Raw genomic sequence first — 16,437 nt, forward strand, 5'->3', positions numbered from 1 at the left:
TTCTGAGGAGGATACACACATTATTTGGGAAATTAAATTGAGTTTCCTCCTACTGATATGAATTACTGTTTGAAGCTATGCGAACAGCACTGATTTTTTTTGTTTTTGTTAGGTCCCTTCTCCTGTATCGGAGCCGGAAGAAGACAGCGATCCTGATGGGCTTTTTGCTTTCAGGAGGAAAGCAGGTTGCCAGTACTATGCTGTAAGAAAATATATATATTGCGTGTAACAATTTAGCAGTGATTTGAAATTTATTCCAAATTATTTATCTGCTGTGTTGGCCAAATATTGCATATTTATTTAAAAGTTAGGACTTTAAAATAGTGCATCTACACATTTTCAGTAAATTAGCTCAGTGGGTTTTTTATACGTAGAAATTACAACACAGAAACAGGCTTGTTTGGACCAGTTGATGTTCTTCCTCCAAGAGCAGCAGGCTTAATCTCATGTGCTTATTTATGTTTTCAATTCCCTTTATCCTCCTTTTCTTCAACCACCTTCTAATGAATTCTGAAAGTTGACATGCTCCCTGTTTCATTCATTATTCCTGGTAATGCATTCCACAGCCTCAAATCTCCTGTGAAAGAAGACCTGCTCCTAAATCTCTCCTGTTTAATTGTATATCTATCTCCCTTGTTTTAGATCTCTCTACCACTGAAAACAGTTTATATCTATTGTGTTCCATCCCTTAATTTTTAAGCACCCTTGGCAAATCACTGTGTAGTTTCCTCTGTTCTAATGAAAACAGGCTGAATATTTGTCTTTATGTTTGTATTTCCTCACATAAGGCAACATCCTGGTGAATCTGCACCTGTAGATTTGCTAGATTCTGAATTACTCATCCAAGCCTCTCTGATTTTCAATATCTGTTGCATAGCTTGTTGAAAATATGTTTGATTCTTCCTCTTTTTTAGTCTGCATATTCAAATGGGTTATGCCCGTGGGGTTCAATGCTTATGTCACTGCACCTTTAAGACAATTGTGCAAATTGCTTGTTACTATCTTGTGTTTTCTCTGGTAAGGCAGAATCTCCTTGGGCAAGTTACAGACAATTCATCCCAGTCAGGGCCTTTGCTTCTGGCGACACTGGGAGGGAGCAGTGGGACAACAGGATGCATTTGGACCATCTCTATGTACAAAACAAATTTGGATAGTTTCCCCAAAAATTGTTTTGTTCTAAAAGCGCAAGCAAGTAATTGATGGAAGAGATGAATCCTCAAGCAGTTTCTGTACTCCATAGAGGATTACAGGAGTAGAGGTATTTGAAGGGCTTTTCCTTGAAACAAATTCCCACTACTGTCTCCACATAGCTTTAGCTTTCCATGTTTTAAATATTACCCACTTTTCCCTCAAGATGCTATGGCCTGCGTTCCAGCGATTTCCCCATGGTAAAAAATTTCATGCTTCAATAACAGTCAGTGTAAAGAAATTTTTCCTCACCTTGTTCTGTTGGTGACTATTTTAAAGTGGCGATCACTCATCACAGACTCCTGAGCCAGAGAAAATGCTCCTTATTCACTCCAAAAAAAACTTCAGAAATTAAAAACCGCTATTAAATCTTCTCCAAGCTTTTTGTTCCAATGGTAATAGATCCAGTATCTCAATTCATTCCTTATTACTAAAATATTTCATTTCTGGCATCAGCGCAGCTAGTCCTTGGCTCTGACTTTACTATCCCCCTAAAAATAAAAAGGATGCCCAAAACTTCTCTCCGAGCCCTTTATTGTTAAGTATTGCCTTGCCCATTGAAAGAAAGACTAACATTTAAATAATGCCTGGGGATGCCCCAAAGCTCTTTATGGCCAATGCAGGACTTTTGAATTGTGGTCACTTGTAATGTAGGAAATGTGGCAACCAATTTGCGCATAGTGAAGTCCCAGAAACAGCAACGTGATAATAACCAGATAATTGAAAGATAAATATTGGCCAGGGAACTGGGGATTAACTCCTCTGCTCTTCTTCGAAGTAGTGTATTGGGATCTTTTAGGTTCACCCGAAAGGGCAATTAGTGCTTTGGTTTAATGGCTCATGAGAAAGACAGCACCTTTGACAGTGCAGCATACCCTCAGTACTGCACTGGAATGCCAGCCTTGATTTTTGTGCTGATTTCTTTGGAGTGGGACTTGAACCTACAACCTTCAGACTCTTACAGTCAGAGTACTACCAACTGAGCCACGGCTGACACTGGCAAACATATCATTAATTTGCTTTTGTACTCTTTGCAGTTATCTTGAAACCCCAAATTATATTCGTTCTATCTATTTACCTACACTCAGTTTCTGGGAAATATGTTTATTCATACTCTTAAGATTTTTTGTGTTAGGTACATTCCTTGTTTTTCCTTCCAAAATATATTGCCTCACGCTTCACATTAAGTTGTTTCTGACACCTAATCTGCTCGTCCTGCTAATTTGTCTGTTAGCCTAAAGCTATTTCCACTAGTTATTGAATCAGTAATTAAAGGGCATAAATTCACGATTCTCAGAGAAGGAAATATGAGATTAGAATTTTTAATACATGGAATGTCTTACTGGAAACTAGTTGAATCCAAAATACTCTTTCTTTCAAGTATTTGGGTGAAAAAAATTTAACAATACAACTATGGCAATGACATGGAGCTAAATAGATAGTTATGTAAATAATTCTGGACTGTAATTTTTAAAAATTCTTTCATGGGATGTGGGCATTGCTGGCAAGGCCAGCATTTGCTGCCCATCCCTAATTGCCCTTGAACCGAGTGGCTTGCTAGGCCATTTCAGAGGGTTGCCATGGGTTTGGAGTGACTGTAGGCCAGACCAGGTAAGGATGGCAGATTCCCTTCCCTAAAGGATGCTAGTGAACCAGATGGGTTTTTCCAGTCGTCAATGATAGTTTCATGGTCAATATTACTGAGACTTTTAAAAAAAATTAATTGAATTTAAATCCCATCAGCTGCTATGGTGCAATTTGAACCCATGCCCCCAGAGGATTACCCTGGGCATCTGGATTACTAGTCCAGTGATGTTATCACTACGCCACCATCTCCCTTAACTCAACCCATTTGCTCATCTTGTGCTTTTTTTTGGTTCTAGTGAAATTTTAGATAAAAGCTAACTTTTCCTGTTAATTCATTTGGGCTTTTATTGGACTAAAATTTTCCCTTAATTTTTCTCTTTTTAAGACTTAAAAATAAAAATTGAAAAACAGCCCAGAAACCTGGACTTTAATATCAGCAATAAAAATTGACTTTAGTGATATTTCTTGATTGATTTGTCTATCGGGCTTTGCTGTGGCCAAATTGACGCCCAAGGTTATGGGTTCAGTAGCAGTGAATGCACCTGAAAGGTAATTCTTTGGTATAGCCATTTGGTGTATCCTTAGACTGTGATTTAAGCACCATGTAAATGCAGTTTCTTCAGTTTCTATTTAGTTTTATTCATAGACCCCATCTATCCTGTTGCTGCTTAAAGCTGTTTTACTGCATGTATGCTACATTGTTCACACTGTAACTCTTAAAAGTCTCAAGGCTGCCTAGTCAAACAACTGTTTTCAAGTGTTTAATGAGGACTTGCATAGAATAAAACAGGGAGACTGGTCAACATCAACACAATGATGCAAATTTCTTGGGGAATGAGGGTTTGGGGAAAGCAGGATTCCTAGGTTATGAGTATTTTCTTTCTCATTAAAAATCATTTCTGTTAGTGGACTTTGAACCATTTGAATGAGTTAAAGCCACATTTATGGTAATCTTAATAGTTTCCTTTTCAATGGTTTCAACAAATTTAGTTTTAAAGGTCACATATAAGGGTCTTTATAGATCCATGGGAGTAGAGTTGCGAAAAGACGATCAATCATTCATAATTTATGATCATTTATTGTATATTATACATTTCTGCTCCATTACAGCCTCATTTGGATCAGATGAGCACGTGTCCATGGCAGACTCCTGAACCAGCTGGGCTAAGTGAATCACGGTACAGGTACTGCTTAACCACACTCACCGTTCCAAGAAGGTGCATAGGTGTAGCACGGAGGCGCGTAGGTCGTGGAGGAAGGTATGTGAACATTTCAAGCCACCTAAAAGAAAATTGAAAAGAATTTGGGAGTTGACAGGGGTGTTGAATTTTTAATTTCTTCCTTTGGTGACATTGTTGAAGATCTGTTACAGTCTGATTGTCATATTGAGAACTTTGGGATAATAACAGCTGTTTAAATAGAACTAAAGTCTTTGAATCTGCTGGAGAATTGTGCACTTAGCAGTTTTGTATTTGCAAGATAGTTTCAACTAATGGAACTGCATTTATACAATATTGATCATTCCAGCAGCATGATGGACTATTGTATAATGGGGGCATGCTGTTACTATTTGGTTAGACCTCAAAATAATACTTAAGTAGGGGTTATTCTAATATATTTTTTTTGCAAATATTGAAGATTTATAATTTTGTTAATTTTCTACAAGCTGATGTGACAGCTCTGTAGCATTTTTTGTTTTATATCCTGCCTCTTTTTTTAAGGGCTGAATATTATGCTTGCCAAGTATGGCAGTGCCAGGGATTGGAATACTTTTTGCTAGTTTTTCTATCTGACAAACATGATGCTGATGATTTCTTTAGGGCTTATTGGTATTGTAAGAAATTGATATTGCGATGTTATGTTATTAAGCTTAGAATTGAGTGGAAATTTTAAAAACTAGTTTTATTTTTTTATATTTTCTTGGCAAGCTAAAAGCATATAATTGAAAATAATTTTTGAAATACTATTAAAAATGGCCTGGAGGGAGTCAAATTTTGATCCTTCAGAAGTGCTAAATTCAAGTACTTAATATAGCCCCTAAACAAATACAATTAGATTAGCATTTCTGGCACAAAAGCAAAATACTGCAGATGTTGGAAATCTGAAATAAAACAAAATAAATACTGGAAATATTCAGCAGCTCAGCACCATCTGTGGAGAGAGAAATAGAGTTAGCATTTCAAGTTGTTGATCTTTCATCAGAACCAGATTCAATGAAAGGTCATTGACCTAAAACGTTAACTCTTTGTTTCTCGCTCCACAGATGCTGTCACACCTGAGTATTTTTTGTGTTTTAATTTTAGCAATTCTGGTAGTATTGTCCGTCCTTACTCTAGTGGAACAGATTCTTCATATTATTAATTAGTTCAAGCGCTTGTGGCAGCCATAAGACCCTGTTTATCACTGTGCTCATAGCAGCTATAGAGATTTAAAGCAGACTATTTTTCTCCCCCTTCTAGGTTTTTGTTAGATCGTGCATCCACAGATCATGATCACATTCTACGCCAAATTGACCCAGAAATGCTGTCATCTCCTAGCTCCCCAGCTGCTTTACCGTCTGATGACTCATGGACCATTTCTTCCAATAAAGACTTTACAAATAGACTGTCACTTAGTGAAATACTAAGCAATATCAAAACATGCCGATTACGGCACTTCCAGCCTCGGTTATCCCAGCTTCAGGACAGCGATAACCACTGTACTTCCAAAAAATTAGGACAGAATGTGAATAAAAAAAGAATTCCAATGTCTTCTATTTTACCATCAAGTACCGTGATCACCAGTAGAAATAGGATATCTGGTGAGTAATGCCACTTGTGTAAGTCGTTCTGTTTCAATGGGACCTGTGACTCCTTCAGCCGTTAACAGCAGAATTTGCAAATGCTGAGCAATTAGTTGGAAGTCATAACAACCATAATGTTCAGATTTAAAAGTATATGTTTCTTTTTCTCTTGCTTTCTTCTTGCTCTTTTCCCTTTTTTGTTCTCCTACTTCTGGATATGTATTTTCTTCTGTGTGTACACAATATAGTTTTTGTTTCATGATGTATTCTTTCCTGCATGTGCATTGGAATCATTTCAGAAAATCACTTTTTACGGTGTACATTGAACTCCACCAGACAATCCTATGAAAGGGTTTTTAAAAGTGAAATATTTGTCATTTTCTGTCCTTGGTTAACCTAAAAAAAAATCCATTTAATTTTATTTGCTATTCAACTGACATTGAATAACAATATAAACATTTTTTTCTTGTCTGCTAACAGGTGGCATAACGGAAGAGCAGTACCACACCCATCAACAACAGCTTGTTCAGATGCAGAGACAACAGTTAGCACAGATGCACCGTCAACAATCCCAACATTCCTCAAATATCTCCCACGGAAGTTTACAGGTAACATAGGCTTGTGCAACATATTTGACTTTGTTTTTATTATGTTATACTCCTCCAAGTGACATGAGGGGATAGCGATATAGTTGCCTGTGATGGTGAATGGAATATTTGAAGCCAGTGTTTCAATTGACCATTGCTGTGACAGGTATAGTACAGTTGTATCTCTTGTCTGCAACCCTGACGTTCGGACTGATCTGTCTCCCTCCAATACCACTCAAGATAGAGCTCCAATTCCTTTGTAGATATTCCAAAACAAAGGACACTAGATTATTTTTCATAACTCTATCTTAGTGGTAGGAACACAGGAATCCAAGTAGAGTTTGGCAATGGTTTTTGTATGGGCAAATTGAATGAAATGAAATGATCCCTTGATCTGATTTGAACACTTTGAATAACCTGAAATGGGTTCCTGTCCAAGGACAGTGGCCACTTGCTGATTACAGAAGTAATCAAGTAAATGTTTGTCAGTCAACAAAGGCAACAGGAATTTAAGTAAGCATTTACATTTGACGCCTTTGGCAAACCAATGTATATTCTTTAAAGTATTATGATTTAGTACTTAATTTTAACTATACGTGATGTGCTCATTGGTAAAGAATCCCAGTTGGGATGTTCCAAGGCTGTGCTTGCCTTGCTTGCAAGCTTGCTCTAATCCATCCTGGACAAAAATGCTTAATTTTTTGTTACAAAGCATAATCTATTAGAACAAATAAAAAAGCCTAGCATCTAGTTTTTAACTAACCATTCTTGCCTCTGGTTCTGAGTTAGGTTTCCAATTAGTGCTTTGTTTCTTACAGCATATGCTCTTTTCTCTGGGTACTTTTGTTTCTCACCGCCTCCTATCCCAGCAAGAGCCTTGTGAGGACAAGCTGGTGGGAACATCCATTCATACAACTGACTTCTGTTTCTTTCCCCCATTGGGTAGTTATCTAGCCTCTATTTGGCACTACCCTATGCAGGATGACTGAGATCAGGGACTGAATATAATTGGTACTTAAACCTATGTGCCTTCAGCTGGTGGTCAAGCCACCATTTGTTATACATTTGTAATTTTCCATCTAACATCTCCTGGAGTAATTTGCTAATTTTAATTCGGTCATGGTTGATGGTTGTACAGCAAAAGAGGTTTCTCCTTCTCTACTGAAAAATGCAATATCAAGGAATAATTGATCAGTTTTCAAAACCAAGTGTGGACAAATTACACTAGTGGTATGATCCTGATATTGACCTCACTGTTTTTGAATACCATTGATTAAGCACTTAAGTCTTTGGGTTCACTGAATTGTGATTGTGAACTGATTAGATTTTTTTGACTTATTAATCTAAATTTTCTGAATTTCCATTAAAACTGTGAATTCAGCTGACTGCACATCCCTCCATTCTGTTACTTACCTGGATTCACTGATTGTGACTGCATTGTAGACTCATGAAAATCTGGATCTGTGCTTTGGCTTTCCGGTTAAAAGTACTGATTATAGTTCATGTCATTGTTGGGACCCTGCCTTTATTATCTGTGAGTGTCGATACAAAAGTGTCCAATGAATCTACCCAGGTCCCTAATTCCAATCTATAAAATAAGAGAGAGAACATTCCACAGACATCACAGTCCTGAAACTTGAAATAGTATCAAGCACAAATCCAAAAACAGCTTTAAAATTTTTACTCCCTTCGTGATAAATAAATATTACCATAGAAGTATTTTAAATGTAAATTATACTGCATTTTTGAAAACATTTTAAATGCAAATTGCACTTTTTAAGCATTTTGGGACTAAGTGCCAAATGCTATAAAGTGCAAATATTAGCTTTTGGTGTATTTTCTGTACATCAGCTGATAGAGCACAAGATTACAATGGTGGAGGTAAATTTGGGATAGACATTGAGGTATTTGTTTTCACAAAGTGACAAATGGTTTGCCAAAAAGGGTTGTTACATCCAAGGCATTGAACACTGATTAAAAGTAGCTATATCGGGAAGCTGGGTTTGTACTTTGGAAGGAGGTGATCAAATGAGCTGTAAGGGTTTCTTCCTTTAATATATCCCGTTATTTTTGGATATTTAATATTCCAGGTTATCAATATTGTGGGCACTATGAACGTTTCAGGGATTTGTATCTACATTGTATTCACTTCATTTCACCTTATCAGTATATCCTCTGTTTGTTTCTCTCTCACGTACTTGCCTAACTGCCCTTTATTTAAAGTTTGTTTGTGAAATAACTTTTCAGGGATCCAGGATATCTGATTGCTCTTCAAAAACGCTGGATTCAGCTAGTGCCCATTTTGCTGCATCAGCAGTAGTTAGTGCTCCTGGACCAGGTCAGGCAGAAGTTTCCAAGGATGCTGCAGGTCATACTACAAACATGAATGGTGTCGTTCAGCCTGCAGGTGAGGGTATAACACTGTTGTCTATGTAAAACCTTTTGCTAAGTATTAGCAAATGTTGGGAAAATAATGATTTTCAGCAAGTTTTTCTTGGGCAATTACACAAACTTAGCGATTTCAGGTTATCAACACTTGTAGTTTTTCTCCCACTTCTCTGTGATAAGAATTGAGATTGTGCTGTGTTTTTACCAAAGCAGACTGTCAGCTGAAAGCACAATAGAACATTAATTATAAAGGATTTCATTCATTTTTACTTTCAGTAGTGGAATGTTTCATGAACCAGAAATTGCAAGTAACTACCATGGTTTCTGGAGAGTATATGTATATTCAACATATGGGGCAGAATTTTGCCCTTGGTGGGTGTGTGGGCCCTACTGGCTCGGCGGCGTGTGGACAGCTGACCCCCGCCACTGAAACGGGGCCCACTGCCATTTTGAGTTGGCCTGCCCAGCGGCCTGCCCGACAGGAAGCGCTATGCGCTTCCTGTGTTATGGGGGAGGGAATCCCCAGCTGTCAAAGTGCGCTCTTTTGCGCGTGCGCACGAAAGAGCGCAGTGCTCCCTGAGACAAAGTGCTGTCTCGGAGATTACTAACAGTCCAAAAAACTTTAAAAATAGAAAAAGTAAAATATTATTAACATGTCACCCTCATGTGACAATGTCACACGAGATGGGACATGTTAATAAATATCACATAAAATGTATTAAAGTTTTTAAAAATGGACATGAAACCTCATCCCGACAGTGGATGAGGTTTCATGTATTATCAGAAGCCCGCTGGAGCTCCTGGCCTGCCCGCCAACCTTGAGGTTGGTTGGGCAGGTCTTTAATTATCTTAATTACTCTGTCAATGGCCTCAATTGGCCATTGACAGGTCGGTAGGGGGACAGCTGATTTCGCTGTCCGCCCGTCTTCCTAAAAATTTAAAGGGACCGGGATGACATTGGGGGTTCCTCCCGACGTCATCCCGTGTCATTTTCCTGTCGGTGACCGGGCCCCGCCCCCAAACCGCCAACAGGAAAATTCAGGCCATGATATTTTTTTAAATAATTAAATAAATTCAATGCTTATTGACCATCTTGCCTGATCCAAATGACCATCCGATTCTTGTAATTGTTTCAACCAAGAAGTAGTTGAAACCAGTCAGTGCAATGCTTTTCATATGAAGTAGAAGCTTTCAGCAGCAAGTCCCTGCCCTTCTGTTCCATTATGATCTGTCTGTACAAAAGCATGGCTATAATGGACAGGATTTCAACAAATGTTGGGAAACAGAATTTTCACCTTGAGCAGCAGCATTCCATTGAGCATAAACAATCCTGTCACTTATAAATAACCTCTCATCTTGCCCACAGATATTAGTTAGGTTTATTTGACCTTTAACAAAGTGGAGCTTGTCTGTAGAAAGTTGAGACCCATCTTCAGAAACTTTTAACAACAAATCACTTAGTTTGGTGACTGAGGTAAAAGCTGTGATGTTATATTGTTACAATGGAAGAATTGGATTTCCAGTGTTAATCATTGCAGTGTTTGCAATTTAGTATTCAATTTTTTGCCATGTTAGCAGAGCTTTTCTTTGATGGTTCTGTCTTTCTTGAGCAAGCGTTCTCCACTTATAAAAGTAAAATCTAGTTTTGTTGTAGAGAATACAGGGTCTCCTACTGTTGCATTGTATGAAGATCCATGATCTACACCATGGGCAGAATTTTCCCGTCGGCAATTTGGGAGCGGGGTCCGCTCGCCGACGGGAAAATGTCACGGGATGACGTCAGAAGGAACCCCCCGACGTCATCCCGGTCCATTTAAATATTGAGGAAGGCGGGCGGACAGTGAAATCAGCTGTCTGCCCGCTGACCTGTCAATGGCCAATTAAGGCCATTGGCAGGATAATTAAGCTTGTTAAATGCCCTGCCCGTCCAACCTTAAGGTTGGCGGGCAGGCCAGGAGCCCCAGTGGGCTTCTGATAATACATGAAACCTCATCCCGCCACCACTGGCGGGATGAGGTTTCATGTCCGTTTTTCAAAACTTCAATAAAGTTTGTGCTTCTTATTAACATGTCCCATCTCGTGTGACATTGTCACATGAGGGGGACATGTTAATAATTTTAATATTTTTCTATTCTTAAAATTTTTATACTGTCAGTAATCTCCCTGAGATTTGTGCTCTTTGACAGATGGGGATTCCCTCCACTGCCTGCACAGGAAGCGCATAGCGCTTCCTGTCGGGCTGGGTGGGCCTTAATTGGCCAGCCCACTCAAAATGGCGGTGGGCCCCGTTTGGGCGGCGGAGTTCGGCTGCCCGCCTGCCGCCGAGCTGGTGGGGCCTGCCCGCCCATCAAGGTAAAAATTCTGGCCATAACGCCAGTACTCTACAGATGTACATTACAAAAGGCCATGCAAAAGTGTAGCTTTGGCGGAAGGCTTGGTAAAATATTGTGTTCATTATCTGCTTGGGGACATTATCTCAAGTTCTCTAATTGATCAATGTCTGCAGTTACATTTCTAGAACAAAGCTTTATTCTGTTCAGGCTCTGTCCTCTAGAAGACAGTGCTTTGATGTTGCTCTTAAACCTGACCATCTGAGTTACTTAGTCCTATGAAATTAGGTGCTGAAGAAGGTGTTAAGTACAATATCCCTGGTATGCTGTCAGTTTCTTTGGAATAAAATCAAATATGAAAGACAAATGGTTAAATTAATTCCTTAAACTAATATACGTGGTTCGGAATGTCAGTTTACTAGTCGGCTTCAGTCGAATGACAAATCTTGCCTTTTTTTTTAAGTAAAAGGCTATATGTATAATGAATATTTCTGCTGGTTTTTATTGAGCATCAATTTTATTTTACAATAGCAATGGTTACGTTTGTGCTGCTGCAGTTATTAGTGATTAAGATTAAGTCGTGTTAAATGTCAAAATGTGTACTTGGTTTCCTTTGCTTTCTCAGAATAGTTAACAGTCAGAGAGCAAAAGACTGCAGGTGCTGGAAAATGTGGAAAAAGAAGAGTAGAATTGACCTTTCAGATCTATGGCTCTTTGTCATATCTGTAAAGCTGATGTTACTCTACAACAATATAGTCCTTCCCACAGAGAATAAAACAATTTGAAGTGACACCTGTATTTAGCTTGGGATTCCAATGCAGGTGGACAGTGGAATAATTTCTTAGTTGGTGGACATCACCGTGAACAATATAGATTAATTCTGTTAATTTTCCATTTAATATTTTGCACACAATACAGGTTTTACATTTAATTATTATTTATCCCTTTACAAGTGACTATAATACTAAATTTCAAGGTTTAAGAAACTGTAAGATCTAGCCTTGAATTCTAATTATGGATCACTTTTATTTTTTGCTGACTTATTGATTTCTGTGAAGTTATGTACCTTACCAAGTGCATTTAGGTGCTTGCCAGTAGTAAAAAGGGATAATGAACTGGGTTGCATCTGTAGTTATACTTTCAGCATTCTCTATTGTTTGAATTCTGACATTGATATCTTAGCCAGAATTTAAATAACTTGCTCTCAGAAGAACAACCCAGATTCTCCAGTCTCACTGCATAACTGAAGTTCTTATTCCGTGGTGCCATTCAATTAAATCTCTCCTCCAACCTCTCCAAGGCCTTGTAAACCTTCTGAAAAGTATGGTGTCCAGATCTCAGGCTGGGGACTAATCAGTATTTTAAAAGCTTTTGGCGTCATTTCTTTGCTTTTATGTTCTATGCCTCGATATTAATAAAACTAAGGATCCCAGTTTTCATAAGTCTTTTTAACTTGTCCTGTCTTTGGTCACTTCCTTCATCCCCATTAAAATCGCACCACTTAGTCCAGTTGGTCATCCAGCTTCATCAAAATATTGAATCTGAGATTTTGGCGTGCATTGATGCTGGACCCACTAATGGTATTATGTTCTTTTGTTTGAACCCATCTGGTGTTATAGTGCCACAAAACTAAGTATCTATAACTGGAAGAAACTGTGAAGGCCTTGTAAATTGTACACCTCCCCTAGCGGCAAAATCAAAAGCCTGTGACACCAAATTCCAGAAGCTGGAAACATGTATAATAGATTGAAGGCTTCTGAAAGTTTCTGCACCTGAATTGTCTACAAAAAGATATTGTTCCCGCTGCTATTCAGTTTCATAATTCTAATATAAAAGCAAAATACTGCAGATGCTGGAAATCTGAAACAAAAACAAAAATAGCTGGAAAAATTCAGCAGGTCTGACAGCATCTGTGGAGAAGAAGACAGAGTTAACGTTTCGAGTCCGTATGACTCTTCATCTGCATCATTTTTGTTTTTGTTTCATAATTCTAATGTTGGACCGTTCAGAGTTTGTGCAGAAAACCAATCAAAAATAAGACCTCACTCTTCATATGCAAAGAGATTAGCCCATTTTTAATTGCTATTCTTGCTTCTTTTCACAGGCACCTATCGGAATCTCCAAACCTCCAATGCTTCTTCATCCTCTAGTCCAGGGTTATCTACTGTACAAATTATAAGAACTGTCAGTCGCACCTCAGCAAATCACGTGTTCCCTGCATTACGCACAAGCAGTCCCCAGTCGTTTCCTGTGAACAATTCCTGTATAGGAACTGCTGTGCGGCTGAACAGTATGAATGTGGTTACCCCTGTCAATGTGCATCTCAGTGCAAGGACTTCAGCACCTTCTCCTTCTGCCTTAAAGCTGGCCACAGCTGCTACCAGTCTTGACAGGGTGCCAAAGGTGACCCCTAGTAGTACCATCAGTAGCTTGGCTAGGTAGGTAAAGAAGTTTTATGTAATCAAGTTCTAAAGGAGTATAAGTGGTTTCTGAGAATGAATTTTACCTACCTCATATATGTTGATAGACTTTCTGCAATTTGTGTAGTAATTTAAAAATTATTAATCCTTACAGGAGCAATGATATAAATTTATTGAGGTCAATCAGATTTTCTTCTTGATTGGGGTGTTTGTGATGACCTCTTCCCTTCACCCATCCTGCTGGGAAAGTAAGCAATATTCAGAGTAGCTGTACAATGGGGCAGGAAGGGAAAGGAAATGTAGAAGGTGCAACTGCAAAATACAGCTACTTAAAGCTTGTTAGTGATTAAAATCATTCGACTAAGCAATCCTTAAGGAAAAAAAAGTTTGAAAACTGCATTGATTTAAATATTAGATCAATGCTCAGAATTAAAATTTAGTATCTAATTAATGGATTCTTTGAATTTAGACAACTTGATAAGTTATTTATGATCCAATTTTTCCACAATTATTCTGAGACATATTGAAAGTGTTTTACCTACCATTGTATTTATCACATTCCTTAATAGTCTTTATTTATGAGTTAATGTATGATTTCAGTTGTATTCGTAGATTTTATTTTACCTTTGTGTGCCATTCATTATTGTTTTTCTTCGAGCACTAGAGGATATTGTGCATGAGGATTATTCAAAGTCATAAGTTACAGAATAATTAAAGCTCAGGAAAGTTTACAAGGCAGTGGTTTTATTGTAGGATTCAGATGATTTGTACATCCAAATGAGACTGCAACTATTGAATTGAAATCTGTTGTTAAATGTACAGTGAAGTTTATTGGATTAAGTTGGGAGGGGGAAGGGATGTTTGTTTGTTTCTTATAAATGCCATGATAGAATCAGATTAATGATTGAGATACAATTTGCTGAGTAATATCAGCTGGGAAATAAGTTAGCCTGTCCAAAATAAGATTGTATTTGTGCAGCATCAATTAAAAGTATAGCTGAAATAGAGAAAGAAACCTTAGGGATGCCTTTGTTCTCTTGTAATTACTGATTGGACGACCAGTATTTGAAAGTAAAATACTTTGAACTTAAATAAGGGAATAAAATCAATTTTAATGTTGGAACCCATTTCTAGTCACAGCACAAATAGACAAAACAATGCTCAAAGGATTTAAAATTTAAGGATCACTCCATTTGAAGTGGATTTAACAAGTTCTTTTTATATCTTCACTTTGCTTTCTATAAGAATCGTGCTGTACAGCTGTAATTTCTATAAAAGTTAAAGGTTGTTTCTTTTCTTGCAGGGAGAGTAGCGAACCAGAGAGATTATTGAATGGTATTGCAGACAAAACAGTAGCTATGGAGGTGACATAACGTCATCTAAAGCACCTCTTCTAAGACATAGTGATGGAAATCTTGCATTCCAGTAAGAATGCAGAATAAGGCACCCAATGGATTGCAAGTGCTAAATGTGGACCTGAATGGTGTCATATCATAAATGTAAAATTCTGTCTATATATAAATGTAAATTTTGTAAAGTTCAGGTGATCACTACCTTGTACAATAGTTTATTTGTATCATCATATGTATTTCTGTTACTTGAATACTAGATATTCATCATGCTTTGCACTTGAAATTACAACAGAATGAAAATGACACAAATCTATGGGATCATGAGCATGAAATTGGGATCCTTTTGTCACTTGTTTTAACTATTTATTTTGCCATGTTTACATTTTGTAACTTGTACAAATCAACTTTGTGCTTAAAAAAAATTTAAAGATATTTAGGTAGGCCATGTAAATCCTTGTCATTTTTTGTACATTGTAAAGTTTTCACTTTTTTTTCTCACAAATTGAATAGATGGATGTTTGGTAAATACTAAGTGACATTTCTTTATCAGACATTTAAGTCAAGACAAAAAAATAGTATTTTCTATTGTTTTGGAGGGTGAGGGTTGTGAAACAGAATTGAAGATGATCAACTTCCATTTTGCTCCTTTTCCTGTGGCTGCAAGGCAAGTAACAGGTTAGAAAGACTGTCTGACTTTTATGTTTGGACTCCTTTAGTATAGTGTTTTTATGAGTTTATACAATTACGATTACATAGGCCTTTTCAACAGTATTAGTATTGGAATGTTAGTGTCAGCACTACATCAGACAACTTCCTTGTTACTTGATCTTGTTAAGTGGAAAAAAATGCAGGGAAATTAAACATACATATCAGAATATCTGTTTGGTCTAGCATTATTTCACAAAATAGGGGCTGCATTGCTAACATGTAAAAAAAAAGGCCAATTTTTACTTATGCCACAACTGAATCTAAATTTTAATATATTCTTGATATCATTTGAAGGAAAGATTTTGTTGTGGTTCTGGTGCCTTTCCTATAACTGCAATGCCTTGTCTGAGATCTGTATAGGTTTCTGGAAGATGATGAAATGCAGACAACTTCAGTGGCAGTCACAATCTTGAGACAAGGATACAAGTTGTCCACTATGGGCACAATCGGCAAAATGTGCAGCTCTGGTTTTGCCAAAGTGATGTTAATGCAACCTCATTGGCATAAGCCTGATGTAAAATTTCCCATGAATCAGCTACGGTAATCAATTCCCAACTGGAACAGTATTCTCTAGCTTCACAGAGGACTGGAATTGCCTGAAATGAACCATTCTTCAACTGGCTGATTTAATGCTCTTCTCAAGTGGCTGCAGTTAACTCTGTTGATCTGAGCTTGGTACATAAGATCTGTGACCAGCAGTCATTTGAAGCCACATATTTGTTTCCTCTGCTGTAATTGACTGAATTTAGACTAAATGAAATTTAACGTAATTGCACCAACAATAGGAGAAACAGAACTGGGCCTGTATTCATGTAGCCGTGAATGCCCATGCACCTGAGAATCTGGGCACAATGTGACCATTACCCCACAAGCAGCTGCAATCAGCACAAACTTGCCATTTTGACCTGGGAACATGTCCAGTTTTGTGAGCAGGGACTGATTTGGGCAATAGACCTTTGAACCAACATAAATGATTGTGAATACTCCAGTGAAAAGTGGTTATGGACAAATGTGTTTGAAATTATGTAATCTTATGGTCCTATTTCATTCAATTCCACTGATAGCTGGCTGGAAACTCAACGTCACAAAGTTGAT

At 37.8% G+C, this 16,437-nt stretch overlaps 1 protein-coding gene across 2 annotated transcripts in view; it reads left to right on the forward strand.

The window, feature by feature from the left end:
* Positions 1 to 15,509, forward strand: part of epc2 (enhancer of polycomb 2) — a 59,721-nt gene extending 44,212 nt beyond the window's left edge. For both annotated transcript variants that reach the window (XM_078552526.1, XM_078552527.1), the window contains exons 8-14: positions 113 to 202; positions 3,886 to 4,034; positions 5,235 to 5,575; positions 6,038 to 6,165; positions 8,392 to 8,551; positions 12,967 to 13,300; positions 14,586 to 15,509. In XM_078552526.1, the coding sequence (XP_078408652.1) occupies positions 113 to 202; positions 3,886 to 4,034; positions 5,235 to 5,575; positions 6,038 to 6,165; positions 8,392 to 8,551; positions 12,967 to 13,300; positions 14,586 to 14,655 (1,272 nt within the window). In that variant the 3' untranslated portion in view covers positions 14,656 to 15,509. The remainder of the gene's footprint in view (positions 1 to 112; positions 203 to 3,885; positions 4,035 to 5,234; positions 5,576 to 6,037; positions 6,166 to 8,391; positions 8,552 to 12,966; positions 13,301 to 14,585) is intronic.
* The last annotated feature ends 928 nt before the right edge of the window (positions 15,510 to 16,437 follow it).

This window comes from Cetorhinus maximus, chromosome 11 (genome assembly GCF_964194155.1).
Source record: "Cetorhinus maximus chromosome 11, sCetMax3.hap1.1, whole genome shotgun sequence".
Taxonomy (NCBI): domain Eukaryota; kingdom Metazoa; phylum Chordata; class Chondrichthyes; order Lamniformes; family Cetorhinidae; genus Cetorhinus; species Cetorhinus maximus.